The sequence below is a fragment of the Peromyscus eremicus genome, chromosome 1 (assembly GCF_949786415.1).
Source record: "Peromyscus eremicus chromosome 1, PerEre_H2_v1, whole genome shotgun sequence".
Taxonomy (NCBI): domain Eukaryota; kingdom Metazoa; phylum Chordata; class Mammalia; order Rodentia; family Cricetidae; genus Peromyscus; species Peromyscus eremicus.
In genome coordinates, this window is record NC_081416.1 from 181,971,797 (window position 1) to 181,986,685 (window position 14,889).

At 42.4% G+C, this 14,889-nt stretch overlaps 1 protein-coding gene across 1 annotated transcript; it reads left to right on the forward strand.

Annotated features, from left to right (window-relative positions):
- The first annotated feature begins 2,234 nt into the window (after positions 1–2,234).
- LOC131926788 (adenylate kinase 4, mitochondrial-like) lies at positions 2,235–3,171 on the forward strand. The gene has a single exon (XM_059282409.1). It carries the CDS (start codon positions 2,235–2,237, stop codon positions 2,904–2,906), a length of 672 nt encoding a protein of 223 aa, XP_059138392.1. The 3' UTR covers positions 2,907–3,171.
- Positions 3,172–14,889: the final 11,718 nt, after the last annotated feature.

Below are 14,889 nucleotides of genomic sequence, written 5' to 3' on the forward strand. Positions count from 1 at the left end.
GTATTGATTCTGTTGTGCTGTTATTAGTAATTGCTCTCATTCAGGTTTATAATGAAGAAGACCAAGTGGGGCAGACGGAAAACAAAAATGTACAGTTTGATGAGAAAAAGAGCACCAGGAAACCTCATGTTCCCTCTAATGCTTGTACAGAAAGGAACATGGAGATTAAGGAGAGGCCTCATCTGCACTGGAAGGTTGCCCTCAGGACATCACCCCAACCACCTAAGCTTCCAGTTGTGAAAGAGAGCACAAGGCCTTTTCTGCTCCTAGAGAACAACAAACGAACGAAAGATACCACAGATGTCATTCACTGTGTCAATGATTCACTCCAAATTGGCAGCTAAATTTAGCAGTGGTCTACATGGTTCTAGCTTTAGAGTAGTGTAAGATAATGGGTCATGGAATCTTCCTCTATGATTTTAGAGAGCTGCTGAAGGTAGGCCATATGCTGCAGGGGAGTCCCTGAGTGGATACCCTGAGAAGCTGTTGTATGAAGCTCTGAAAGTGAAGCCTAGTTTGCATTAAGAGATCCCAAGACGTTGGAGATGCCAGAGGTGCTGGCTGTCTGCACACGGGGGTAGAATGAGTCTAAGACAGAAAATATGTTGCATTTAGCAAAGCTGTAAGAGGAGGAAATGGGAGGAGAGGAGGGAGGGGAAACTGTGGTTGGTATGTAAAATAAAATAAAAAGATTTATCTATAAAAAAAAAAGGAGAGCCATTTTTGGCATCAGACATGGAGCTCAAGAAATTGCTGTTTCCTTTGCTGGGTTGGGTTTTCCTTTGGTACAGTATTTCCTCATTATGTGGCCACCCCTCTCTTTTGGATGGTAATGTATATTCTGTGCCATTATATGTTGGAAATATATAATTTGCATTTTGGTTACACAAAGGCTACAATTAAGAAACTTTGGGCTTTTAAACAGTGTTGTGCCTGCAAAAGACTATAGAGAGTCTTGAAGTTGGACTAAGTGAGTTTTGCATCATTATTTGCCCAGGAAATTATAGGAGCTAGGAAGTGGAATATAGTATTTTGAATTAGATGACCCCATAGTCTCAGGCATTTGAAATATGGTTGGTCTCCAGTTGGTATAGAACTCTTTGGGAAGGTTGGGAAGGTGTGGCCTTGTTGGAGGAAGTGTGTTACTGGGAGTGAGCTTTGATAATTTAAATACTCACATAATTTCTAGTTCACACTCTCTTAACAGTGCTTATAATTCAGAATGTGAGTCCCCAGCATTTTGTGCCTCCCATCATTCCTTCATTATGCTATGGTGAACTCTAACCCTCTGGAACTATGAGTTCAAATAACTTTTCTCCTCTAAGCTGACTTGGTGATAATGTTTTATTACAGAAATAGAAAGGTAACTAATACAGATAGTTCTCCTCAAGTTCTGTGGAGCTTAACTAATACCTTCTATTCTCACCCCACAGCATCTGTGAAGTTCTCATTGCCTAGTTAACTTCCATGCACTTTATTCCAGGTTGAGTAATTACATAATTCCTTTGTGTATACTGTTGGATCTCTCTTTTGTTTTGGTTGATAAATTCCAATTGTAATGCAAACAAAGTTCTGGTCAGAAATTTCAGTAGAGAATACATAGGTGGCAAGTAATTAAACAGAAAATTTCAAAATGACTAGCCACCAGGAACATGCAAATTTAAACCACAATAAGGCTTTCATTTTCTATTTTAAAAAAGGACAAAGATAAAACCATGCCATAGTTAAACATTCATGTAGTCAGTCAGACAATACTAATGGGAACCAAAATGGTACAAACATTCTGTGAAACAATTTGGTAAGTTTTTGGAAAATCAAATACCTAGGTTTTCTTTGATCATAGAAAAATTCATGTTTGGATGTATCAGTTTCACCTGTCAATGGGAAGCAAAATGGTACAACCACCCTGGAAAGCAATTTGACAAATTTATTTTGTGTGTGAGTGAAAGATTCTTTAGTTCAAACCCAGTATCTTGTGAAACAGCAGAAAACTGGGGAAAATTGGATCCCAACCAGAAATAGGTAAATCTAAAATTATTCCATTGGACCCTTCTCTCTACATGAAATTATCCTAATTTTTTGAGAAATCACTGAAACATTGGTGTTTAACGGACAGCCCCACTGAGAAAAGAAAACTGGGCAGGCGAATCCCCGCTTGCGGAGGGTGCCCAGGCAGGGCCTGTCCGGCAAAGTGCGCGGGCTGCGGTCCAGGCCACCCCCTCCCCAACAAAGCCATGGCTTCCAAACTCCTGCGTGCGGTCATCCTGGGGCTGCCCAGCTCGGGTAAGGGCACCGCATGCCAGAGGATCGCCCAGAACTTTGGCCTCGGGCATCTCTCCAGCGGCCACTTCTTGCGGGAGAACCTCAGGGCCAGCACGGAAATTGGTGACACGGCAAAGCAGTTCCTAGAAAAAGGTCTTTTGGTTCCAGATCATGTGATCACATGCCTAACAGTTTCAGAACTGGAGACCCGGAGCACCGAACACTGGATGCTAGATGGGTTCCTGAGGACATTAGTACAGGCAGAAGCCTTGGACAGAATCTGCAATGTGGACCTTGTGGTCAGTTTGAATATTCCTTTTGAGACACTTAAGGATCGTCCGAGCCAACGATGGGTTCACTCTTCTAGTGGGAGAGTCCGTAACCTGGACTTCAACCCGCCTCAAGTGCAGGGGATTGATGATGTCACTGGTGAGCCACTTGTCCAGCAGGAAGATGATAAACCTGAAGCAGTTGCTGCCAGGCTATGGCGGTACAAGGATGCGGCGAAACTAGTCATCGAACTGTACAAGAGCTGCGGAGTGCTCCACCAGTTTTCTGGGACGGAGACTAACAAAACATGGCCTTATGTTTACACGCTTTTCTCAAACAAGATCACACCTATTCAATCCAAGGAAGCATACTGAGCCTGCCATCGGAGGAACCAAGAAGACATAGTCGTTCACTCAATCATGCGTGCAGTCCTGGTGCCCTGGCCAAAGCAGAAGCTAGCTGAGACAGCGTGCAGCATCTTTTCTAGTTTAAGTTATGAAGTAATGAGGCAAATCTAGTGGGTAGAAAGAATTCGTGAAGAAGAAACCCTCCTGCCTTTGAAAAGAAGGTATAGCTCTGCAGGTACATCACGCCCTTCACAGGGAAAGTGAGTACAGACTGGATGTCCACCAGTGTTGAGCCTACACTACATGGGTTGATAGCCACGTGCTGCTCTCATAGCCTTTTTGCATGCAATGGTGGAGGAATCTCTGGTTCATGCCACCTTCCACACAGGCTGTTGAACCACAGCATTGTAAGCCTGAGAACTTGAAGGGCTGTTGTCCCAGCTTGTCCTCTGCCATACTCTCTTGATGACAATTGAATAGATGCTGATTGCGCTCAGTGACTGCTTCTCCACAGTGACTGTTTCTCCCTCCAATCTTAGACACCCTAGTTTCTGATGACTGTGTCTTCTCCCGTCTGCTTGCTCCCTCCATAGGTGATTCAGTAACATGATAGTTTCTGCCTTTATCCCTCTAACTTCCTCTTTCTACAAACTGAGAACCAAGGGGCTGGATTCAATCCCTTCATACTGGGATCTGAGCTAGGCAGAAAGCTTACTTGGTTAAACAGTTGCTCTGACTGTCCTGAACCTACTCTGTACCTTTTATTGTTTAAAAAAAGATTCCCCGAAGTCTTTGGGAATTCTCAAAAACAAGGGAAATGCTCACTTAAGGAAATGTGGGATGATCGTATCTTCTGCATAGATGTAGTAATCGTATGGAAATCACTGGACTAATGAGATGGTTTAGGCTTCTTTAGTCAAGGCAAGATGAATATTGAACATGCTGCTAAATATTAATGCTGACAGTGTTTTTCTTCTGTGAGTGATCCAAGCGGATGGTAAGAAGTCAGTAAAGGGAACAAGCCTGTGGGCTTGAAGCGTCTTGCACTAGATCTACATTGCACCTGCACTGAGAAAGACAGCTTTACCATTATGGGAACGCAGACTCTTTTTGTTTTCTTCCTATTCCAAAGATGCAGTCTATAGGTGGCCATAAAGTCCAGAAATGAAGATGCTGATATTTTGTCAATCATCATATGACAATAAAGCATTTGGTAAAGACTTCCCAGGTTTCCAGACTTGTTGGCCACCTTGTATATAATTCTTACTCTTCTCTTGGAAGAATGAGGAAATTTCTTCCCGCTGCCTTAAAAAGGTGTCCTGCACCCACCTGTCCCCAGGGGGCATCCTTTATTACTGGTGATTTAGTGTGACATCTCATAGTCTGTGTGGGGGCGGGGTGTGGGGTGGACTTAGCACTTTAGTGGTATTGAAACATTACATTCTGAAGGCGTCCTGTGAATCCCCAGTCCAGTCACTGCAGTCCACACATCCTGTGTGCTCATGAGTCTCTCTTCCTCGCTGTACTGCCTGGACTCTTGTGGTTCCTCTCAGTTGTCCTGATGTGTGCATGTTCTTTGACTGCCTTAGTGGAAATGCAGACCAGCATCCCTCATGCTCTCCACACAGAGAAACCTAGGTAAGCTTCTGAAGTACAGGCGCTGCCTGGCCCAGGTCTGTGACCATCCGGGCATCGTTGCATTGATGCTGGGCACTTTGGAAGCTTGCATTTGGTTGTCACTTGGTAGGGGTCAGGAGAAACAGATAAAGTCCCTGGGATTTCCTGGGGAAGCAGGTCAGGTGTGGGAAACTGTACAGTTTAGAGGAGGATCACCCAAGGGAAGTAGAGAGTTAAAGGAATTCTGGGTAACTTGAGGGGGGTGGCTATCCTTCAACTTCTTTCTTCACCTCTTGTAGATATTGGGAAGAGTAATAGGGTGTGACGAGACCCCTGCCTGCACACTCTGTTGCTCCCTCTTTTTTTCTTTGCATCTCAAGCTACTATGGTAGCCACCACTGGGACACTAGGGGTCAGGATTGTCTTCTGGTGAGACCAGCAAGGGGCAAAACCCATCTTTTCCAAGGTCTTTGCTGATTCTCATGTCCATTGACCTAAAAAAAGACCTCTGGTTTTCTCTACCGGACTCGCCTGTTCTCTTCTAAATGATTTTGTAGAGAGAACATTAATACTGAAACTGTCTTGACAAAGGTGGAGTGACAGGGGCATCTTCTTCTTCCTGCCCACGCATGCCTTTCCTTCAGTGGGCGTGGCTCCTGAGACTCCTGTGACTTGCATCACAGACTCAGCCTGGCTCTTCACTCAGTTTGTTTCCCACAATCCTCTTGCTTAGAGCTTGGAAAAACCCTGCATGTTCGTTCCTTCAGTATTATAACAAAAAGGTGCTATGAAGGAGGCCATCTGAGTGGATCGTGCACTCTCAGGACCTCTATAAGCATCTTGGTGAATCTTCCCGCCATCCCATGAGGTGGACACAGACAAGGAGTCCAGGTTATGAAGTCTTGCCCAGGCTCTTGATATAAGTGAACAGTGCATCTATGACTCAGTTCCAGGCTTTCCTGCTTCAGAAACCACAGCCTTTTATTGGATGTTAGCTGTCTGTTTTGCCCTAAGCAACCCAGGACCATTAGTGAGCCTGGTTAGGTCTGCCTGTGGGCTCAGAAGAGTGGCAGACATCCTTGGAGTAGCTGCAGGAGACTTTCTTTACTCTCTTTGCTTAAGCAAAGAAAGTTGCTAGAAGAGTCCTCTAAATACAAGGCACCCACGCAGGCTGGATTCAGACCCAGGCTGATTGGCCTCTATTCCAGGTGTCCGGAAGCCATGAAGCCATATGAACAAAGCCTGCACCTATTAAACCAGGAAAGTTAGCCATAAATGCCACTCCTTATTTTTAGTGTGGCACACTGCACAATTCTTGCCAAAAAAAATGCCATCACCTGTGCCTCAGGGTACCCCTTGGTTTGACCATTCAGTATGTAGTTGAGTGTTAAGCGGAGAGGCTGAGCCATTGCTCAGATGGCAAAGGTTCACATGCGACATTGATAGAGACTCTAGTAACAGACAAATATAGGAAGTCAACAAAAAGTTCTTGTTTAAAATCTTTGAAAGGATCATCACCTCTCTGGGATTGGGGAAAAGGGAAGAAAATGGAAAACTTGGTGTTTGTGAAAATTGCAAGCAATGTTTGGGCTCCAGGCTCTTTTCTAGTTTTATGAGAGTTTGTACTACTGAATTTGTTGATTTTATTTTTGTTTCTGAGATGAATAGATTTATGGGGGATACATTGAACTCTGATAGCATTTCACTGTGACCCGCAAAAGCTCTCTCTTGTCCATTGGACTCCTGGAGCTCTGCCTGGGACCTGGCCTTGGATCTCTGCATCTGCTTCCATCAGTCACTGAATGAGGGCTCTATCATGACAGTTAAGGTATTCAGCCATCCAATGACCAGAGTAGGTCCACTCAGGCACCCTCTCGATCATTGCTAGTAGTCTATGGTGGAGGTATCTTTGTGGATTCCTGGGGACCTCCCTAGCACTCTGCTTCTCCTTATTCCTATGGTGTATTCATTTACTATGGTATCTCTTTATTTGTTCTCCCTCTCTGTTCCTAATCCAGCTCGAACATCCTGCTCTCCTAAGCTCTCTTTCCCTCACCCTTGCCCTCCACCCCCGCAACACATCCAGTTTGCTCATGTAGATCTCATTCATTTCTCCATCACTGGGTGATCCCTTTTGTTCCCAGGGTCCTCTTTACTAGCTAGCCTCCCTGGAGCTGTGGGTTGCAGTCTGGTTATCCTTTGCTTTATATCTAGTGTACACTTATGAATGAGTACATACCATGTTTGTCTTTCTGAGTCTGGGTTACCTCACTCAAGATGATATTTTCTAGTTCCATCCATTTGCCTGCAAACTTCATGATGTCATTGTTCACATTTTCTTTATCCATTCTTCAGTTGAAGGGCATCTAGGTTGTTTCCAGGTTCTGGCTATTACAAATAATGCTGCTATGAACACAGTTGAGCATGTGTCCTTGAGGTATGATTGAGAATTCTTTGGGTATATGCCCAAGAGTGGTATAGCTGGGTCTTGAAGAAGATTGATTCCCAATTTTCTGAGAAAGCACCATATTGATTTCCAAAGTGGCTGTATAAGTTTGCATTCCCACCAACAATGTAGGAGTGTTCCCCTTGCTCCACATTCTCTCCAGTGTAAGCTGTCTTCAGTGTTTTTGATCTTAGCCATTCTGACAGGTGTAAGATGGTATCTGAGTAGTTTTGATTTGCATTTCCCTGATGATTAAGGATGTTGAGCAATTCCTTAAATGTCTTTCAGCCATCTGAGCTTCTTCTGTTCAGAATTCTCTGCTTAGCTCTATAGCCTATTTTTTTAATTGGACTGTTAGGTATTTTGATGTCTAATTTCTTGTGAGTTCTTTATATATCCTGTAGATCAGCCCTCTGTCAGATGTGGGGTTGGTGAAGATCTTTTTCCATGATGTAGGCTGTGGTTTTGTCTTACAAAAGCTTCTCAGTTTTACGAGGTCCCATTTATTGTTTCCTCTCAGTGTCTGTGCTACTGGTGTATGATTAGGAAGACATTTCTGGTGCCAATGCATTCAAGACTACTTCCTACTTTCTCTTCTATCAGGTTCAGAGTAACTGGATTTATGTTGAGGTCTTTGGTCCATTTGGAATTAAGTTTTGTGCATGATGACAGGTATGGATCTATTTGCAATCTTCTACATGTTGACATCCAGTTATGCCAGCACCATTTGTTGAAGATGCTTTCTTTTTTCCATGGTACAGTTTTGGTTTCTTCATCAAAAATCAAGTGTTCATAGGTGTGTGAATTAATATAAGGGGCTTCAGTTCTGTTCCAATGGTCCACAGGTCAGTTTTTATGCCAGAACCAAGCTGTTTTTAATACTGTAGCTCTAGAGTAGAGCTTGAAGTCAGGGATTGTGATGCCTCTAGAGGTTGTTTTATTATACAGGATTCTTTTAGCTATCCTGGATTTTTTGTTTTTTCATATGAAGTTGAGTATTGTTCTTTCCAGGTCTGTGAAGAATTGTGTTGGGATTTTGATGGGGACTGCATTGAATCTGTAGATTGCTTTTGGTAAGATTACCATTTTTACTCTGTTAATCCTACCTATCCATGAGCATGGGAGATCTTTCCATTTTCTGATATCTTCTTCAATTTCTTTCTTCAGAGACTTAAAGTTTGTGTCATACAGGTCCTTCACGTGCTTAGTTAGAGTTACCCCAAGGTATTTTATATTATTTGTGGCTATTGTAAAGGGTGATGTTTCTCTGATTTCTTTCTCAGCCCCCTTTTTTTCATTTGTATATAGGAGGGCTACTGATTTTTTTTGAGTTAATCTTGTATCTTGCTACTTTACTGAAGGAGTTTATCAGCTGTAAGACTTCCCTGGTAAAATTTTTGGTGTCACTTTTGTATACTATCATATCGTCTGCAAATAATGAAAGTTTGACTTCTTCCTTTCCAATTTGTATCCCTTTGATCTCCTTTTGTTGTCTTATTGCTCTGGCTAGAGCTTCAAATACTATTTTGAATAAATATGGGGAGAGTAGACAGCCTTGTCTTGTTCCTGATTTTAGTGGAATTGCTTTGAGTTTCTCTCCATTTAATTTGATGTTGGCTGTTGGCTTGCTGTAAATTGCCTTTATTATGTTTAGGTATGTTCCCTGTATTCCTGATCTCTCCAAGACCTTTATCATGAAGGGGTGTTGAATTTTGTCAAATGCCTTTTCAGCATCTAATGTAATGATCATATGGGTTTTTTTCTTTCAGTTTATTTGTATAATGTATTACATTGACAGACTTTCATATGTTGAACCAACCTTGCATCTCTGGGATGAAGCCAACTTGATCATGGTGGATAATTTTATTGATGTGTTCTTGGAGTCTGTCTGCTAATATTTTATTGAGTATTTTTGCATCAATGTTCATGAGGGAGATTGGTCTGTAATTTTCTTTGTTGTATCTTTGTTTGGCTTGGGAATCAGAGTAACTGTAGCCTCATAAAAGGAGTTTGGTAATGTTCGTTCTTTTTCTATTGTGTGGAACAATTTAAAGAGTATTGGTATTACCTCTTCTTTGAAGATCTAGCAGAATTCTGTGTTGAAACCATCTGGTCCTGGGCTTTTTATTTTTGGGAGACTTTTAATGACTTTCTATTTCCTTAGGGGTTATTGGTCTATTTAAATAGTTTATCTGATCTTAATTTAACTTTGGTATGTGGTACCTATCCAGAAAATTGTTCATTTCTTTTAGATTTTCCAATTTTGTGGAGTACAGGTATTTGATGTATGACTTCATGATTCTCTGGATTTCCTCATTGTCGGTTGTTATGTCTCCTTTTCCATTTCTGATTGTTAATTTGGATGCTCTCTCTCTCTCTCTCTGCTTTTGGTTAGTCTGGATAAGGGCTTGTCTATCTTGTTGATTTTCTCAAAGAACCAACTCTTTGTTTCATTGGTTCTTTGTATTGTTCTCTTTGTTTCTATTTTATTGATTTCAGCTCTCAATTTGATTATTTCCTGGCCTCTATTCCTCCTGAGTAACTTTGCTTCTTTTTGTTCTAGAGCTTTCAGGTATGCTGTTAAGTCACTAGTGTGAGATTTCTCCAACTTCTTTATGTGGGCATTTAGTGCTATGAATTTTCCTCTTAGCACTGCTTTCATAGTGTCCTATAAGTTTGGGTATGTAGTACATTCATTTTCATTGAATTCTAGGAAGTCTTTAATGTCTTTCTTTATTTCTTCCTTGACCCATTGGTGATTCAGTTGAGCATTGTTCAGCTTCAATGAGACTGTAGGCTTTCTGTAATTTTTGTTGTTGTTGAAATCTAACTTTAAACCATGGTAGTCTGATAGAATACAGGAGGTTATTCCAATTTTTTTGTATCTGTTGAGATTATTTTATAACTGAGTATGGGGTTGATTTTAGAGATGGTTCCAAGGGGTGCTGAGAAGGTACATTCTTTTTTTGTTAGGATGGAATGTTCTGTAGATATCAATTAAGTCCATTTGTGTCATAATATCACTTAAGCCCCTTATTTTTCTGTTAAGTTTCGATCTGGCAGATCTCTCCAGTGGTGAGAGTGGGATGTTGATGTCTCCCACTGTTAATGTGTGGGGTTTTATGTGTGACTTAAGCTTTAATAATGTTTCTTTTACATATGTTGGTGCCCTTGTGTTTGGGGCATAAATGTTCAGAATTGAAACTTCATCTTGGTGGATCTTTGCTGTGATGAGTATGTAGTGTCCTTCTTGATCTCTTTTGATTGATTTTAGTTTAAAATCTATTTTGTTGGATATTAGGATAGCTACACCAGCTTGCTTCTTAAGACCATTTGATTGGAAAGACATTTCCCAGCCTTTTACTCTGAGGTATCTTTGAATTTGAGGTGTGTTTCTTGTATGCAGCAGAGAGATGGTTCCTGCTTTCATATCCATTCTGTTAGCCTGTGTCTTTTTATAGGTGAATTAAGTCCATTGATATTAAGGAATATTACTGACCAACAATTGTTAATTCCTGTTATCTTTTGGTGGTAGTGTGTGTTCATTTCTCTTCTTTGGTATTTACTGCTATGTCTTTATCTATTGCCTGTGTTTTTGAGGGTGTATCTGACTTCCCTAGGTTGGAATTTTCCTTCTAGTGCTTTCTGTAGGGCTGGGTTTGTGGATAAGTATTGTTTACATCTGGTTTTGTCTTGGAATGTCTTGGTCACTCCGTCTATGGTGATTGAAAGTTTTGCTGAGTATATTAGTCTAGGTTGGCATCCATGGTCTCTTAGTGTCTGCATTACATCTGTCCAGGTCCTTCTGGCTTTTAAAGACCCCATTAAGAAGTTGGGTGTTATTCTGATGGGTCTGTCTTTATAAGCAACTTGGCCTTTTTCCTTTGCTGCTCTTAATATTCTTTCTTTATTCTGTATGTTTAGTTGTTTAATTATTATGTGTCAAGGGGACTTTTTTTGGGGGGAGAGAGTCTAGTCTGTTTGGTGTTCTATAGACTTCTTGTATCTTCATAGGTATTTCCTTCTTTAAGTTGGGAAAGTTTTCTTCTAAGACCTTGTTGAATATATTTTCTGTGCCGTTGAGTTGGTATTCTTCTCCTTCTTCTATCCCTATTATTCTTAGGTTTGGCCTTTTCATGGTGTCCCATATTTCTTGGATATTTTGTGTTATAATTATTTTGGCATTGATATTTTCTTTGACTAATGAATCCATTTCCTCTACTGTATCCTCTACACCAGAGATCCTCTCTTCCAACTCTTGCATCTGTTGGTTATGCTTGCATCTGTGTTTCCTGTTCATTTACTCAGATTTTCTATTTCCAGCATTCCTTCTGTTTGTGTCTTCTTCACTGTTTCTATTTCCCTTTTCAGGTCTGGAACTGTTTCCCTCACCTGTTTAATTGCTTTTTCATGGCTTTCTTTAAGGGATTTATTGTTTACTTCCAATTTTTTATTTTTCTTTTCCTCAATTTCTTTATTGGTTTCTTCAAATTTTTTGTTTGCCTTTCCCTCAATTTCTTTAAGAGAATTTTCAATTTTTTTGAAAGGCTTCTAGCATCTTTTTTTTTTTTTTGGTTTTTTGAGACAGGGTTTCTCTGTGTAGCTTTGTGCCTTTCCTGGAACTCACTTGGTAGCCCAGGCTGGCCTCGGGCTTCTAGCATCTTTAAGAAGCTATTTTTATGGTCACTTTCTTCTGCTTCTTCCAAATTGTGATGTTCAGGTCTTGCTGTTGGAGGAGGGCTAGGTTCTGGTGATGCCATGTTGCTCTTTATGATGTTGTATGTACTTCTACCTTGACGGCTGCCTATCTCCTCATCTAATAGGTAAAAGAAGTGCCTGTGTCTGAGCGAGTTGCTATTGGTCCACTCTGTGATTGTTTTGTCTGTGTCTCAGGGGGCCCTTCTGGGTCCAATCTTAGCTCTTGGTCTAATTGCAGCTAGCAGATTCTGTATCTCAGGGAGCTACTCTTAGCTCAACCCAAGTTAGTTGATTATGTGACTCCCACTCTTGGTCTTATTCGGGTTCTTGGTCCAGTCAGAGGTGACAGATTCTGTGTCTCAGGAAGCCTCTCTTGGTCCAATGAGAGTTGGCAGATTCTGTCTCTCAGAAAGCTACTCTTGGTCTAATGAGGTCTGGTGGACTCCCTGTCTCAGGAAGTTACTCTTGGTCCAATGTGATGTGGCTGTTTGGTTTCCGTGCCTCAGGAAGTTACTGAGGTCACAGGTGGTTGGTATTGGGGCAGGGTGTGGAACTTGTAGATTACAGGGTCTGGTGGGGGGTTTTCTTGGGGGGAGGCCTTCCCGCAAGAGATTTCCCTGCTGGCCGGCAATTGGGGCAGAGTTGGCTAGGGGTTTTCTGGGACTGGCTATGTCCCAGGGCCTGGGTCCTAGGGGCAGGACTCTGGATGTGAGAAGAATCACTCACCTCTTGGTGCATTGACAGCTGGTGGTTTGGTTTCTGTGCCTCAGGAAGTTACTGGGTTCACAGGGTTATTGGGGCAGGGCATGTAGAATGCAGGGTCCGATGGGGGGGGTTTTGGTGTGTGTGTGGGTCTTCCTGCAGGAGTTTTCCCTGCTGGCCAGCAACTGGGGCAGAGTTGAGTGGGGGTTCCCTGGGACTGGCTGTGTCCCAGGGCCTGGGTCCTAGGGGCCACATATTAAGATTATTATCTTAAAAGTACTCATTTAATGAATAAACACTACATAGGAAGAATATTTAAATATTGTGTAAAAACCTATAGATACAGTTTTTTTTTTTTTTTGGTTTTTCAAGACAGGGTTTCTCTGTGTAGCTTTGCACCTTTCCTGGAACTCACTTGGTAGCCCAGGCTGGCCTTGAACTCACAGAGATCCACCTGGCTCTGCCTCTCGAGTGCTGGGATTAAAGGCGTGCGCCACCACCACCCGGCTAGATACAGTTTTGATATAATTACCTCATTTGATGGCTCTGAATAAGAGGAATTGAGGTCAAGACATGTTCCAGTACAGCCATGGTAAAAAATCAGCAAAGCAAGCCTTGGAGTCTTGAGAATTTTCTAAAAGTCATCATAGTTTGTGAGCCACATACAAGATGCAAGGAGCCAACAAGTATCGGCTTCCTCAGCTGTGGTCAGCCAGTGAAACAGATGAAGTGGGTCTCTCAGGAAATCCTGTCGGTTATACTGTGGCATTGCCTCCTGACAGCAGAAGCAGCACCATGCTGCCTATGCTCCTCAGCCTGGTGTGTCCTTGTGAGTTCTGCTGGGAATGAATGGTGTGGAGTGCAAGGGTGGAAAAATCAGCCAGGGATGCTGGATCTGCGCACAGCAGGGGGTCTGGCTTCCATGCAATGGTGGATGTTGGTACATGAGTTTATCTTTACTGAGTGGACTCTGACTTCTAATGTACAGAGGACCAACCAGGGCAGAGAGACAGAGGGCCAGGCTGCTGGAAGGGGACAGCTCATCTATCATGGGTCTTTCCCTCCAGGATTCTTCCTGTTCCAGAGGACGTGGGCACAAATGGGTAAGTATGACCTCAGATCATGGATTACTTCTCATGCTACACAGAATGATTTTTCTGCAACAGGAAGGCAAACACCACAAGATTGGGCTGCTGGAAGGCCTGTGAGTGACATCTTATAAGTTGGAAAGTGGAAGAACTGGAAATATGCTCTCTGATTCTGTCCCAGAGACCCCCAGACTTTCTTTCCTTGGTTGACTCAATCAAAACTGGGGAAAAGACTGGAAGAGGCCTGAGTAGCTAGGAAAAGTGATGTCATTTGTGTAGTGGCGAAGGACACATAGCTAGGAACACCAGTCCCTCTCAAGATGAGATGTGGATGCAAGCTCCCCAGAACATCCATGATGATGGAGCCTGCAGAAGTCAGCTGTTATTGTACCAGAAGAGGTGGGGGAACTTTGTACTATGTCCTGGGAATTCCAGATTATTCCAGTCAAATTCAGCTGCTTAATGTTTTTTTCCCGATGCAAATTGATGTCACTTGGTTCTCTGTTGATGACTACATTTTTATATGTAACTTATTTTCATAATGCCTTGGATCGCTTATGCAGTAGTTGCACATAAGTTTCAGTAGGATGTGACGTCATCGTGTATTTCTGGATGTATTGGCTTGGAAGGAACTTCAGAAATACACAAGCAAGGAGAGTACTGAGCACAAAGGAAAAGGAGGTGCTCCTGCCTCCTCCTTTCTAAGACTGGGCCATTTTCTCTTCACAGGGGTTTCTGACAAGCCCACCCTGTCTGCCTGGCCCAGTCCTCTGGTTCCCATTGGAGGGCATGTGACTCTGAGGTGTCAGTTCCACTTTGGGTTTGAAATATTCCGTTTGTTCAAGGAAGATGGGGAGTTCCAAAACATCATATTTCGACACAGCTTTGACATGTACCCCATGACCGTGGCACATGTGGGGACCTATAGATGTCAGGGCATTGCTCCTATCGTCCGTGATGTATTGACAGAAATCAGCGATCCCCTGTTGATCATAGTTACAGGTGAGACAGCCCACGTCAGAGGTGTTCTTCATTATCTCACCATTTCTATTGAGATTTTAAGTCTGATTACTGGATAGGAGTCCCCCAGAATAGCAGGGATGTCTTCAAGTATCTTAGCCTCCAGAAACATCAATATAGGGGACTGGGCACTGAGGTAGTTAGGAGAGTGTTCCCCTGATGATATTCATATTCCCAGCCCTAGAACCAATTAATAGTTGTCATATGGTTTGATGGTTTGGTTGTTTAACCTCCACCTAAAGTTTATGTGCTAAAACCTTGGCTCTAAGGGTAGATGTGTTGTGATGGAAAGATCTTTAAGAGTAAGGTTTAATACATGGTGTTTAGGTTATGGAGGACGCTGCACTGACAAGGTTCTAATGTAGTCTTCCTGAGACCTTGGTGAGTTCTCACCGGACAGTTGGTACAAAACAACTCTCATATGTAAGAGGGACAAAGG

Coding starts and splice junctions, on each gene's coding strand:
- LOC131926788 (XM_059282409.1), top strand. CDS start 2,235: ATGGCTTCCAAACTCCTGCGTGCGGTCATCCTGGGGCTGCCCAGCTCG.